The sequence below is a fragment of the Vombatus ursinus genome, unplaced genomic scaffold, assembly GCF_900497805.2.
Source record: "Vombatus ursinus unplaced genomic scaffold, bare-nosed wombat genome assembly UNPS02011649.1, whole genome shotgun sequence".
NCBI classification, from domain to species: Eukaryota; Metazoa; Chordata; class Mammalia; order Diprotodontia; family Vombatidae; genus Vombatus; species Vombatus ursinus.
The window spans coordinates 1,799,687-1,813,052 of record NW_020951427.1 but is presented as its reverse complement, the minus strand read 5'-3'; the positions used below and the strand labels follow the sequence as shown (position 1 = coordinate 1,813,052).

Below are 13,366 nucleotides of genomic sequence, written 5' to 3'. Positions count from 1 at the left end.
AAAGGGAATGCACTAGAATCTTTTTTGCCAGCAAGATTCAAAGTGTGCATATGTGAACTTTAGAAATAAGGTTTTTTTGCCATTAAACTGCCAATCCAGAGCTGTTAAAAAGTTTTCTCTATAGAATTCTGAAAGAACTTCTATCAAGAAGAAATATAAATGGCCACCTTTTATTTCTGGAAAACAGGTGCAGTCCCCTTGAAAAGAGGAAAATACGTCAACCTCAGCATGGGAACAAGAAGGAAAACAACTAAAAAGACCATATAATTTAATTACACTAGTGTCTCGCTTTCTGTGAAAGAGAGATTTGATGCAATTAAAGCACCTGTGACAAATAAAATTATCCAGGGGGTATTTTCTTTACACTTCTCTATTTTTTTTCCTGGATAAAGGGAGAGTTAGGATTACATTATCTCTGCCAATATAATTAGGTTTCCTTAGTCTCTTATTTCTTCCAGTCCCTTAGTATCTGGCTGATATCCCATAACAACAGAAATCCATCCTCCACTAATTATCTATAACTCAGTGGGGCCTCCCCTCCTTATGTATTTTTAAAAAATCAAACCAAAAAGAGAAAGGAGATTATTTATTTACAAAAAAGTGGAGGGGGGCACCAAATGACGTAAGATTTAACCATATCAAACACAAACATTTCATTTGTTTCATAACTGATCAATTGATTGATCAGCCCTAAATTGCAAAGCTGCACCGTCTGGTGTTATAGAGAAATTAGAAACATCCAATGATTTGTCTGCTTTAATTTGCAGGTTTGCCCAGAAAAGTGATAGCTTTTCAAGAATATTTCATGTTCATTTAAGTGGAATTATTTTCCTTTGGACTTTTAGGTTAGAACAGTATATAAATACAATGAATTTGCCATGCCATTGAACTTAATTTGGGAGGTCAGCAGGTTGAGGGTAGTGGGAAGAATTGTGAGTGAAGAAAGACATTGTCTTAAGCAATGTTTTAACAGACTCCAATGCATCATTTTTGTGTAAATATGAAAGAGGAAATGAAAAAAATCAGAGAAATTTTGGTAGGGAATCATGGTTTTCATTGTACTTAGGTCAATTTTGGTTTGTTTGTTTTTTCAGCCATCTATGAACTCTCCTGTGAAGCTTATAAACACCTAGGCAAAACCTCAAATTTTTACTGGATCGATCCTGATGGCAGTGGGGCTCTGGGACCTCTGAAAGTTTACTGCAACATGACAGGTAACTATGTCATATTCATGTTTTATGAAGACAATTTAATGATATGTCAAGAATAAAAGGTATCCAGTGAAGTTTAGTTTTGTATTTTACTGTATTTTTTATTCTAGCAGTTTACAAATTAAATATTACAAAATGTTGTGATAACCACACAAATGAAATCACAGCTATCCAAAGCTACAAACTGGTTGTCAGAAATGTGAAATTCTTCCTGTAAGTGTAAAGCCTTAGAGCACTACAATAAGAAACCTTGCATTCCAATTTAAGCAATCAATGATAAGCATTAAAAACTCAATACACAGAAGAAAGGACCCCAAAGTTAAATATTCTAAGTCTGCAGTCAATTCAGTGATTGGGCAAAGTGACTATTGAGGCAGTACCCTTAGTTCATAGTGCTGGGGAGATAACTGAGGACTGTGTGATTGGCTTACATAAACATTTTTAATAACAGAAACTGATATTTCCTTATTATCATGTGCTGTATTCTGATTTTTATTGTTATTCATATGTCTTTATTTTTATTTTGGTAATGCTACACAGAAAATGAGAGGGAATGTGATATAGTGGACTGAGAATGGCCAGGAAGATCTGGGTTCAAGTACCAGCTCTTAACATACTACCTCTATGACCATGAGAATTGTTGAATCTTTTAAAGTGTCTTGTGACTAAGCTCTCTAAGGCAAAGGCATCAAAGATACAGTCCATAGGCCACATTTAGCTCATAATATCCTTGAACCAAATTAAAATGTGATTAGGTGATATTTGACATAATAAAAAAGATATGGTAGATTTTGTTACATTTTGAAAATAAGTTAGCATGCACCCTGCTGCAATCCTTATATACAGATTTTTGTTGTTGAGTTGTTTCAGTCATGTTCAACTCTTTGTGACCCCATTTAAGGTTATTTTTGTTTGTTTGTTTTTTGTTTGTTGGTTTGTTTGTTTTTGACAGGTACTGGAGTGATTTGCCATTTGCTTCTCCAATTCATTTTACAATGAGTAACTAAGGCAAACATGATTAAGTGATTTGCCCAGGGTCACCCAGTTAGTAAATGTCTGTAGCCACATTTGAACTCAGGAATTTTCCTGACTTTAGGCCCTGCACTCTCTCCATTGAGCCATCTAGCTACCCTATGTACTGATTAGTGACATCTTTTCTATTTAATTTTCACACTATTACTCTAAGACTGTAAATTTGAGTCACACTCTTATTTAGAGGAAAGAGTTTTGAAGTTGGAATGCTACCTCATAGTCCTGGGATTGGAATGGGAAATCCCAGCTCTACCACTTAGTGTATATGTGACGTTGGACAAATCACTTAACCTCTCTGGCCCTCAATTTTTCATCGTCTGTGAAGTGAAAGCGTTGGACCAGTTGAGATCTAAGTGCTCAGTCAATGATCTCATGAGACAGATTGACAATAGTTTCTGTATGAATGGATGGAATTTTGACAGTGAAAGATCTCTACACAAACAAAATCACTATCTGTTATTAAAAAAAAAAAAACACCTTCAGCATCCTTAGCCTCTACATCAGGGATGGGGCTTTGTAGGTCCTCAGGTACGGCCTTTTGACTGAGTCCAAGTTTTACAGAACAAATCCTCTTATTAAGGGGATTTGTTCTGTGAAATTTGGATTTGGTCAAAGGGTTGTACCCAAGGACCTAGAGGGCCATATGTGGCCTCAAGGCCATAGGTTCCCCACCCCTTCTCTACATCATTAGGATCTTAGGGAAAACCCTAGCTCTTCCTTTGTCCATTCAAAATTAAGGAAAGCTATACATAAATCCTGAAAAAAGTCTGACAAGAAATATCCCTGTGATTCCCCAAAAACCATAGTTGGAATTCCTTACTTGGGGAACAGAGGAGAAGGTTCTGCTGGCTTGTTCCCATTGCAACTTAAGGCTACAGAATAAAATTCTAAGTCTTTGTGATCTTCTAGACTTTAAAGGTCCAAGGGTAGTTCTGATTCTTTTTTTCAGAGAAGAATGCAGATTTTCTTAGTGCCTTTTTAAGCTATTAGAGTTTATTTACTATAGCTATTAAACTTTGAAACAACATTAAGATTTTCAGAAAACCCTATTACATTGGCCCCTGGAAACTGTTTTCTTTCATCATGCCTGAGTAAGTCAAGTCAACAAGCATTTATTAAGTGCCCATTATGTATTAGGCACTGTGTACAATTTTAACCCTAGTTATGGAAGCATGTCATCAAGAGTGATCAGCTGACTTTGAAGTTCTACACCACATGTATCAGACTAGCAAAGATGACAAAAGAGGCTCATGATACATATTGTGGGCACTGCAGGAAAAAAGACTCACCAGGACACCATTAGTAAAGCTGCAAATTCCAACCATTATGGAAAGCAATTTGGAACTATGCCTAAAAAAGTTACTAAGCTGTGGATGCCTTTTGACTGTTAGGCCTTTACTTCATACTGAACAAAGGAAAAGGAAAAGTACCAATATATACACAAAAAATATTTTACCAGCTCTTTTTTGTAATAACCAAAAACTGCAAACTAAGGGAATGTCCTCTTGTTGGACAATGGCTGAACAAATTATGGCATTTGAATGGAATGGAATATTGTTGGGCCATTAAGAAATGACAAAATGGACAGTTTCAGAGGAAACTGGGAACTTCTTTCAACCAGTGTAGGTCAAAGTATAATTTTCTTTGCATAGCATTCAAATTAAAGTCTCATTTGCACTTTGGGATTTTATAGCCCTCTGAAGCAGTCCATCTAATTGCTTTCTCTAATACTACTTTGTTTTGTTTGAGTTGCTAACAGTTTCTCACTTTCATAGTCTCACTGAAAATCAGGGTTCCACATGGCTTACATGTGAAATTTCCTTGGATGTATTAACTTACATTTTTTTAGTGTACTCCATCTGACCTTCTGTCTGTCTTTCTTGTCTGTCTCTGTCTCTGTGCGTATCTTTCTCTTTTTCTTTCTCTTATCCCTCCCTCTTTCTCCTTCTTGTTCTCTATCTCTCTTTCCTATTTCCTTCCCCTCCTCCCTCCTATAGTTTTGTTTTGGGTTGTTATTTTTTTCCAGCCTTTCAAATGTATTTTTTTTTTAAATTCCTGTTCTTCTGATGATCCTGTCAATATCTCAGGAGTAAACTTGAACTTTCATTGGTTTATGTCATCTACTTATTTGGGCCACTCACCCTTTCTAATAATTATGATATTAACAATATATATTATATATATACATTAAGTATATACCCACATAATAATAATGTGTATATGCAGTAAGGATCTGTGATTTCATCACAGTAGTAATAAGGACAGCTGACATTTCTATTGTGTTTCATATTTGAAAGTCTGTTTACATATATTATCACATTTGATATTCATAGATTGTAAAGTTGATAGTTTGGTTATTATTATATTTATTTTACCAATGTGGGAATTGAAAGTCAAGGGAGTTAAGGGATTCTCTCCAGCATATTGTATGAACAATGTTTATAAAAAAATATAGTTGAAAGGTCGGAAAAAAAGTCACTGATAAGTAGTAGAAAAAAAAGCGGACTTGCACAGATCTTCTAACTCCTACCCTGGTATTCCTTTCATTACACCATGCTGTTTCTAGATTATTAATAAGTAATAACAGGAACTAAAACTGCCCTCAACAGTATGCCTGAACCCTAGCTTAAGACCTTCTGAATTCTAAGCGTTGTCATTTGTTCACGTTTGCTGTCCCCGCTCTACTTGGCAAGCACTGTGACTGTGTTCATATTCTGGAAATTTCATTTCATTTTACAAGCCAAGTTAAAAGCATTTTGTGCTCTGGATTATGAAGTGTGAAGCCCAAATATAGAACACCTACTGTGTTTCTTCTTGCACTAATTTTGTGGTTTTATCAAAAAAGCTATTGAGTTTGTTTACATGATTTGTATTTTATAAAGCCCTGGGGCCCAACTGATCAAATTCTATTATTGTCCATAATAGTATGAGCTTAGAGAGACCTGATTACTGTAGTTCCTAAACACATTACACAGAATATGCTCAGAACTTTGACGGGGAGACTTGCTAGAAAAGGGATAACAGTGCATGACAGCACCAGTAGGATTAGTTCAAGGTAAGAAAGCCAATAACTCAACTGTTGTCTCATCCATACTGTTAGTAGTCTCCATGCAGTGTTAAAGAATTTTAGAGTACTTAGAAGGCTATAGTATCAGGATTTAGAGTTATAATGGAACTTAAAAGTTACTTAATCCAACCACCTTATTTTTCAGATGAGGTAAATGAGAATTCAGAGGTAAAGTGAGTTACTCAGGGACACCAAGCCTCTTGGCTAATTTCAGTTTCTGGGTTTTGTATTTTTTTTCTTCCTTATCAGGGAGAAAAATAAAACAAAACAAAACAAAACCTAAGGGTTTGCGTTTTTCCATGTTCAAGGTTATGTAAATTTTTAGACTTAAAAAGACAATGCCACTAAGAGGTGATATGGTGTAGTCAATTCAAGTCTTTATTTAGAAATTAACTGTGTCACTTTGAGTAAATAAATTTAACATCTCTATACCTCAGTTTCCTCATCCATAAAATGATAGAGTTGGACTTTATGATCTCTAAGATCCCTCCTATCTCTTGAAATCAGTGCTTCCATGATCTATAATCCTATGTCTATGAGATATAGGCCACCAGCCTTACTCCTGAAGGCTGGGTACAACCCTAGACTTCTTGCTTTCCTGACAAATAAAGGAAGACATGGATCTTGGTATTGAGATATTTAATATACATGAGACTTAGTACAACAATCACCTGTGACATCATCCTTCTCCAGCATACCCCACTCTACTCCCATAATCTACCTACACATTATTGAAAGATAAACCTTTCTAGTCCCTTCATGTTGAGCCCTAATGAAGTTAAGCAATGAGGTCAGTGGCAGACATGGTTCTTAGACAGAGCGGAAAAAGCATAAGACTAGAATTCAGAGGATCCATGTTCTGATTCCATATCTGTCAGGAAGGATAGCATAACCTGTAGCATAGCAAAGGTGTATTAGACTGGGATCTAGAGGAGCTGGATTGAACCCTAACTCTTTTAGCTGGCTGGGTCACACTGGCAGTTCATTTTGCCTCAGTTTCCTCATCTTTAAAATAAGAGTAATAATACTTTCACAGCTAAATGTTGATAAAATCAATATTAACAACTAAAAACACCAGTCACAGAGGCTTATTTATTTGAAATTATACTACTGCTGTAATGACACTATGTGGAAAAAATAACCTGGGAAATTTAATGATATAGGCAATTCCCCCATATCCTACTTTTTCAGGGGGACCTTCCTGAGCCTTGGATTGAAGTTTTAGGGAGTAGTGATCACCGTTATATTACATTGCTCACAGTCTCTGGGCCTGTTCTTTTGAACCTGAGAGACCTTATGCAACCCCTAGAGTTTTGTACGACAGCCATGATGTATTATGTCTTTTTAACTATTATTCCAAAATCTGGTTCCAGATCATATTTATTACTTTTCTTGCACATAAGTAATGTATTTAACTCATTGTCTTTCCTAAACTATTTTTCAAGCTATTGTCATGTAATTATATAGTATATATTACAGATCTCATGCTGATGCTCGATTCTAATATGTGCTAAGTTTCTCATTACTCCCTTTCTTCATTATTTATCATTTAGTCAATAGCTATTTCTGGCAAATACTTGCGATTTCCTAATTGTTCAACTAAATCATTTTATCAAAAATAGTTTGAAAATGAAATTGATAGCTAAATTATTAGGGGATCTACATTAATTTTAGGTCCTGCTTCAACAATGAGCATTTTCTCTAAAGGAGTATTTTTCTTCTTCTATAGACTTGCTCCTAGGAAGCTATGGGAGGAGGAGTTTCTTCTCTATCTACCTCATTTTCTTTCTTTGGATAAAATCTGCCTTTGTGGATCAAGAAATTGTCTTATTGATGACATAGAGAATTCCACCTTCCATTTTCCATTATATTGAGAGTGTTTCAGATAGAAAAGACCCATGTTACTTAGTATGTAGCTTATTTATTTCCAGTATTTCTGTATCCTGTTGGCTTTTTTGTCCTGAAAGAAAATCAGTTTTCAATTGTACAGGTTTTGAGGCTTGAGAGAAGTCACAACGTCTACCTTGCTCTGAAGCAAATTTCTGCAATATGCATGTCTTAGATCAAAGTGATTATAACAAAAGGTTCATTGACTAACTGAAAGAATCATTTAATCACATATTTGGGTCAGAAAGTGACCTCGGAGGTCTTCTAATCCAACTCCCTCTTTTTTATGGATGAAAGAATCGAAATGGGGAGCAGGAAACAAGTGATTTGCCCAGGCTCATGTATGTAGTACCCAAGAGAAATAGAATTTAGATTGTGAGCTCCTTATGGGCAGGGACTATTTTTTTGGCCTTTCTTTGTACCCCTAGGGCTTAACACAATCCCCTTAACATAGTAGGGACTTTATAAATGCTTCTTGACTGACTGACTGATTTGCACTTTGACATCTCAGTTAACCTACAATTACTGTTTTCTGTCTTTTATGAATCTTTTCCCTAGACTTGTCCCCCTTCTCCTCCTAGGGAATATCTCCCTCTTTCCATCCTTATATTTCCTGCTCAACTGTTCCATCGGCTCCTAGATAATCCCCCTTTGTTAGAGACATCTTACATTCACAACTTCATGCCTTTGCTCTCACTAGCTGTCTCTACTCTAATCCTTCCAATCACTCAGCCCCTGCTGCTGGAGAGCACAGCCATTTCAGTTCATCACCGTCAGTATAAATCTTTTAATTCAATCCAGTTTGTAAAGCCTCAATTGAAAATCTGAAAACTCACAGATCAAACCAAACCCTTCGAGTGCTCCCTCCCCTTTGTAAGTGATTGTCTGCTCAGGGAAGACTCCCCTTTGGATTTTCATTCCACTGATGGTCTCTGACCGCCTGCCTTTTTTGTAAACTTTTTCTTTATTCTCTTTCAGTTATAGTGATAGTGAAACACTGACACAAGATTCGATGGCATCATTAGTTAAATAGGTTGAAAGGGTGATATAGCCAAGTACAGAGAACTAACTATAAGGTAGTGTCAGGGACTCGGGTCCAAAGCTGGGAATCAAAAGGAAGGCACAGAACAAAGATATTAATTGGTATTGAGATATTTAATATACATGAAACTTAGTACAACAATCACCTGTGACATCGTCGTTCTCCAGCATACCCCACTCTACTCCCGTAATCTACCTACACGTTATTGAAAGACAAACCTTTCCAGTCCCTTCATGTTGAGGCCTAATGAAGTTAAGCAATGAGGTCAGTGGCAGACATGGTTCTTAGACAGAGTGGAAAAAGCATAAGACTAGAATTAAGAAGATCCATGTTCTGATTCTATATCTGTCAATCATCGAATCATAAAAAAAATAAAATAAAATAAAGGAGATACCTTGGAGTTCATTAATTAAGTCCCTTTAGGTTGTAGACTAGTCTAGTCCGTTCATGTTGAGGACTAATGAAGTTAAGCAATGAGGTCCATAGTTGTGGGTCAGTGGCAGACATGGAATCAGAACATGGATCTTCTACCTAAAAAGCTCTCAATATAATAGATAATGCAAGATGGAATTCTCCATGTCATCAATAAGACAATCTCTTGATCCACAAAGGCAGACTTTACCCAAAGAAGGAAATTGAGAAAGAAATAGAGAAGAAACCCCTCCTCCCATAGCTTCTGAAGAGCAGGGCTATAGAGAAAGAAAAAAAAATACTCCTTTAGAGAAAATGAAATGAAGCCATGGCTCAGTACCCTATGCAATTATAGGTTCTTGGACAAAGCGGAAAAAAGTACAAGACTAGAATTAAGAAGATCCATGTTGCACAGGGCACTGAGCTTCATTTCATCCAGCCTAGGGACTATTATTATAGCAACCCTTATTCTGGCCCAGGTCATTATTTCCCCTTTTTGCTGTGCTTCCCTGATTCCAAGTGAAGCCTCTGAAAATTTAAGGATAGGAGTGGTTGTCAAGCTATGAACAAATGCTATCAATAAACTGACTAACTTAGAAGTAGTAGAAATAGGTGGAAAGAGATGAACAAAATATTGTTTGTTTTGATTATTGTTATATGGATTGAGTTCCTGTGAAAGACTGAACAATTTTGGTAGTCTGTGTAACTATCATCTAGAGGAATTGGTTAATACTTTTGTCAATTAATTATATTTAAGGGCACTCTTCCTTTCTGTCCTCTCATGACTTTCCTGCCCCCCTCTCCCACCTCTTGGACTTCAAATGAAACTTTTTACACTTTTCTAATGTGCTTACCATTATCATGATCATTATCTTTTTCTCCCGATTGGACAGTAATCTTTAGAAAGACATGGGACATATCTAAGTAGTTGTCCTACCCAATTCATTCCCCAGTGTTCAGTATCTAGTAGGTGCTTAAGAGATATTTATTGGATTGGATTGAACTATATTCATCAGAATTTTATAGTTGAAAGAGATGTAGAAACTATGATTACCTGAAGATTCTACAAATCAGTAAGGATAACTAAGATGAAAACTGTTTCTACACAAGATCAGGTCTTGAGTGCCATCCTACTATGACTTTCTTATGATCTAAATACACCTTTTAGTTTTTAGTAGGTTAAAATATCTCAATATACAACTAGGTGCTACTTTTTCACATTGTCATTTCTTTAATAACTAGAGTTCTGTGTATTTGAGCACCAGAGAGGAAGCTTTAAACAATATTTACAAAGAGGCAGAACCCAAAGCAAGATAGTAAGTTTTCACATAGACAAAATGGGCATGCTTGCAATATTCCTGTGTTGGTTTACCATAAAAGATTACCTGCTATCTGTTGTCATATATGATTCTAGGTTTAGTTCAGTAATCATCTCCTAGATCTTTCTTTACTCAGTAGGAGAAGTAACAGTAATAGATCACCATAGGTATTATGGAAGGCTAGGAAATATTTCTTCTTTTCCTCACACTTACCCCTAGTCTTTACCCTCTTTTATTCCTGAACCACCTTCCTCCAATAGACTCAGGAAAACTGACATATTAGTTCACATTAAGTTGTTAATGATTTTTTCTAATAAACTAGCTCCCCCAGGAGTTCTGTATTTTCACAGGACTTTAGGGGAAGTAACTTGAAGAAATGGCTCTCTAGTGGTAGAATTTCAGATACAGTATTCCCCACTTTAGGGAGTTGGCCTTCCCTTCTATATCAGCTATTACCCTTAAGAAGTTCCTTTTTCTGTCTATAATAATAAACAAATTTACCAAAGTTGCAGGATATAAAACAAACCCACACAAATCATTGACATTTCTCCATATTTCTAATATAGTCCAACAGCAGGAGATAAAAAGAGAAATTCCATTTAAAGTTACTATAAACATTATAAAATATTTGGGACTCTATCTGCCAAAACAAACTCAAGAACTATATGAACACAAATATAAAATACTTTTCACACAAATAAAGTCAGATCTAAATAATTGGAAAAATATCATTTGCTCATGGGTAGGCCAAGCTAGTATAATAAAAATGACGATTCTACCTAAATTAATTTACTTATTCAGTGCCATACCAATCACACTCCCAAAAATTATTTTATAGAGCCTATAAAAATAACAAAAATCATCTGGAAAAGCAAAAGGTCCAGAATATCAAGGGAACTAATGAAAAGAAACGCAAGGGAAGGTGGCCTAATGGTACCAGATCTTAAATTGTATTATAAAGCAGCAATCACCAAAACTACTTGGTACTGGCTGAGAAATAGAGTGGTGGATCAGTGAAATAGGTTAGGTAAGATGTAACAGTCAATGACTATAGTAATCTACTATTTGATAAATCCAAAGACTCCAGCTTCTGGGATAATAACTCACTATTTAACAAAAACTGCTGGGAAAACTAGAAAATAATATGGCAGAAACTAGGAATTGACCAACATCTTATATCCTATACCAAGATAAAGTCAAAATGGGTATATGATTTAGATATAAAGACTGATACTTAAGCAAACTAGGAGATCAAGGAAAAGTTTACCTATCAAATCTGTGGAGAAGGGAAGAATTTATGACCAAACAAGAGATAGAGAACATTATGAAATGCAAAATGGATGACTTTGATTACATTAAATTAGAACATTTTTGTGCAAACAAAGCTAATGCAACCAAGATTAGAAGGGAAACAGAAAGCTGGGAAAGAATTTTTACAACCAATGTCTCTGATAAAGGCCTCATTTCTAAAATATATAGAGAACTGAGTCAAATTTATAAGAATACAAATCATTCCCCAATTGATAAACGGTCAGAGGATATGAATAGGCAGTTTTCAGAGGAATAAATTAAAGCTATATATAGTCATATGAAAAAATGCTCTAAATCACTATTGATTAGAGAAACACAAATCAAAATGACTGTGAGGTACCACATCACACCTATCAGATTAGTTAACATGATGAAACAGGAAAATGATAAAATGTTGGAGAAAATGTGGGAAAATTGGAACACTAATGCATTGTTGGTGGAGTTGTGAAATGATCCAGCCATTCTGGAGAGCAATTTGGAACTATTCCTAAAGGGCTATAAAATTGTGCATACAATTGTGGCCCGGAAATTCCACTTATAGGTCTGTATCTCAAAAAAATCATAAAAACAGGAAAAGGACCCACATGTAAAAAAATAGTTATAGCAGCTCTTTTTGTGATGGCAAAGAATTGGAAATTGAGGGGATGGCCATCAATTGGGGAATGGCTAAACAAGTTGTGGTATTTGAATGTGATGGAATACTATTGTGCTGTAAGAAATGATGAGCAGGTGGACTTCAGAAAAACCTGGAAAGACTTTTATGAACTGATGCTGAGTGAAATGAGCAGAACCAGGAGAACATTATATATAGTAACAGCCACAATGTGTGCTGACTGACTTTGATAGACTTAACTCTTCTCAGCAATGCAAGGATCTAAGACAACTCCAAAAAACTCATGATGGAAAATGTTATCCACATCCATAAAAAGAATCATGGAGTCTGAATGCAGATGGAAGCATACTATCTGCTCTCCTTTTCTTTTGTTGTTTTGTTTTATTTCTTCTTTCTTGTGGTTCCTCCCATTAGTTCTAGTCTTATATACATCATATTTAATGTGAAAATATGCTTAATATGAATGTATAACTAGAACCTATATCAGATTACATGCCGCCTTGGGGAGGGGGGAGAAGAAGGAGGGGGAGAAAATTCAAAACCTAAAATCTTATGGAAGTGAATGTTGAAAACTAAAAATAAGTAAATTATTTTAAAAAGGGGGTAAAACCATACTTAGCATTTTTTAGAATAAATTTATCAACTTCAGGTTGATGTGGACCCGGTCTTACTAGTCTCACTTCTAGAATATGATTAACATGGATTATTTGACTCCAGTTCAGTTTGCCTTTGGCCTGCCATGCATGTCCTTATTTATATTGATTGGCTCACCTATCTTGGCAGTAAAATAAAGGAATTAAACAATGAAAAGTACAAAAAAAATTGTCAATATTTCAGGGTATTCTTTTTTTTCAATATTTCTAGGAGATATTGATTTAATACCCTGACAGTGCTAGGTTAAAGATCTTTGCCACTCATAGATTTTTTTTTTAAAAACTGCCTTTCTTCAAGAGGGATATTAATTTGCTAGATTGGAATGCAAGTCAAATACAACAAATAAAGTCTCCCTAAAATTTCAAATGCTTAAAAGTTATATGAGCCAGTTAACTTTGGCTATTCATTTAAGGAAAATTAGAAAGAAAGTTCCTTCATTAAAGCAATTATAAGGTGACATTTTCAATATCTATAGGCCAGAAGGTTCAAATATTATCTTCTTTGAAAATGTGAACACTTGAACTAGAAGAAGAAAATTGCCCTTGATGAGATTAAAGACTACTCAGAACTGGGGGATCTGATATTATAATTTGACCTTACATTACTTTCCAGCTTGGCAAATCAATTCTAAGAGGAAAAATTTGGTAAGAATATTTCTAGAATATCAGATATTCTACATAAATGTAGTGATGAGTCTAACTATAAATGGCACAGAAGAAAATCTATCCATATGTTTATACTCATGTGAGTTCTCATTGGGGTATGCCAAAGGCACCTCAAAGTGCTAATGAGCCGATTGTTAAATTTTCAATGTAAGCA

At 35.4% G+C, this 13,366-nt stretch overlaps 1 protein-coding gene across 1 annotated transcript in view; it reads left to right on the top strand.

Annotated features, from left to right (window-relative positions):
- CNTNAP2 (contactin associated protein like 2) overlaps positions 1-13,366 on the top strand; it is a 2,649,987-nt gene that overhangs the window by 1,769,399 nt on the left and 867,222 nt on the right. The window contains exon 12 of the mRNA XM_027856858.1: positions 1,095-1,214. Coding sequence (XP_027712659.1) covers positions 1,095-1,214 — 120 coding nt within the window. The remainder of the gene's footprint in view (positions 1-1,094; positions 1,215-13,366) is intronic.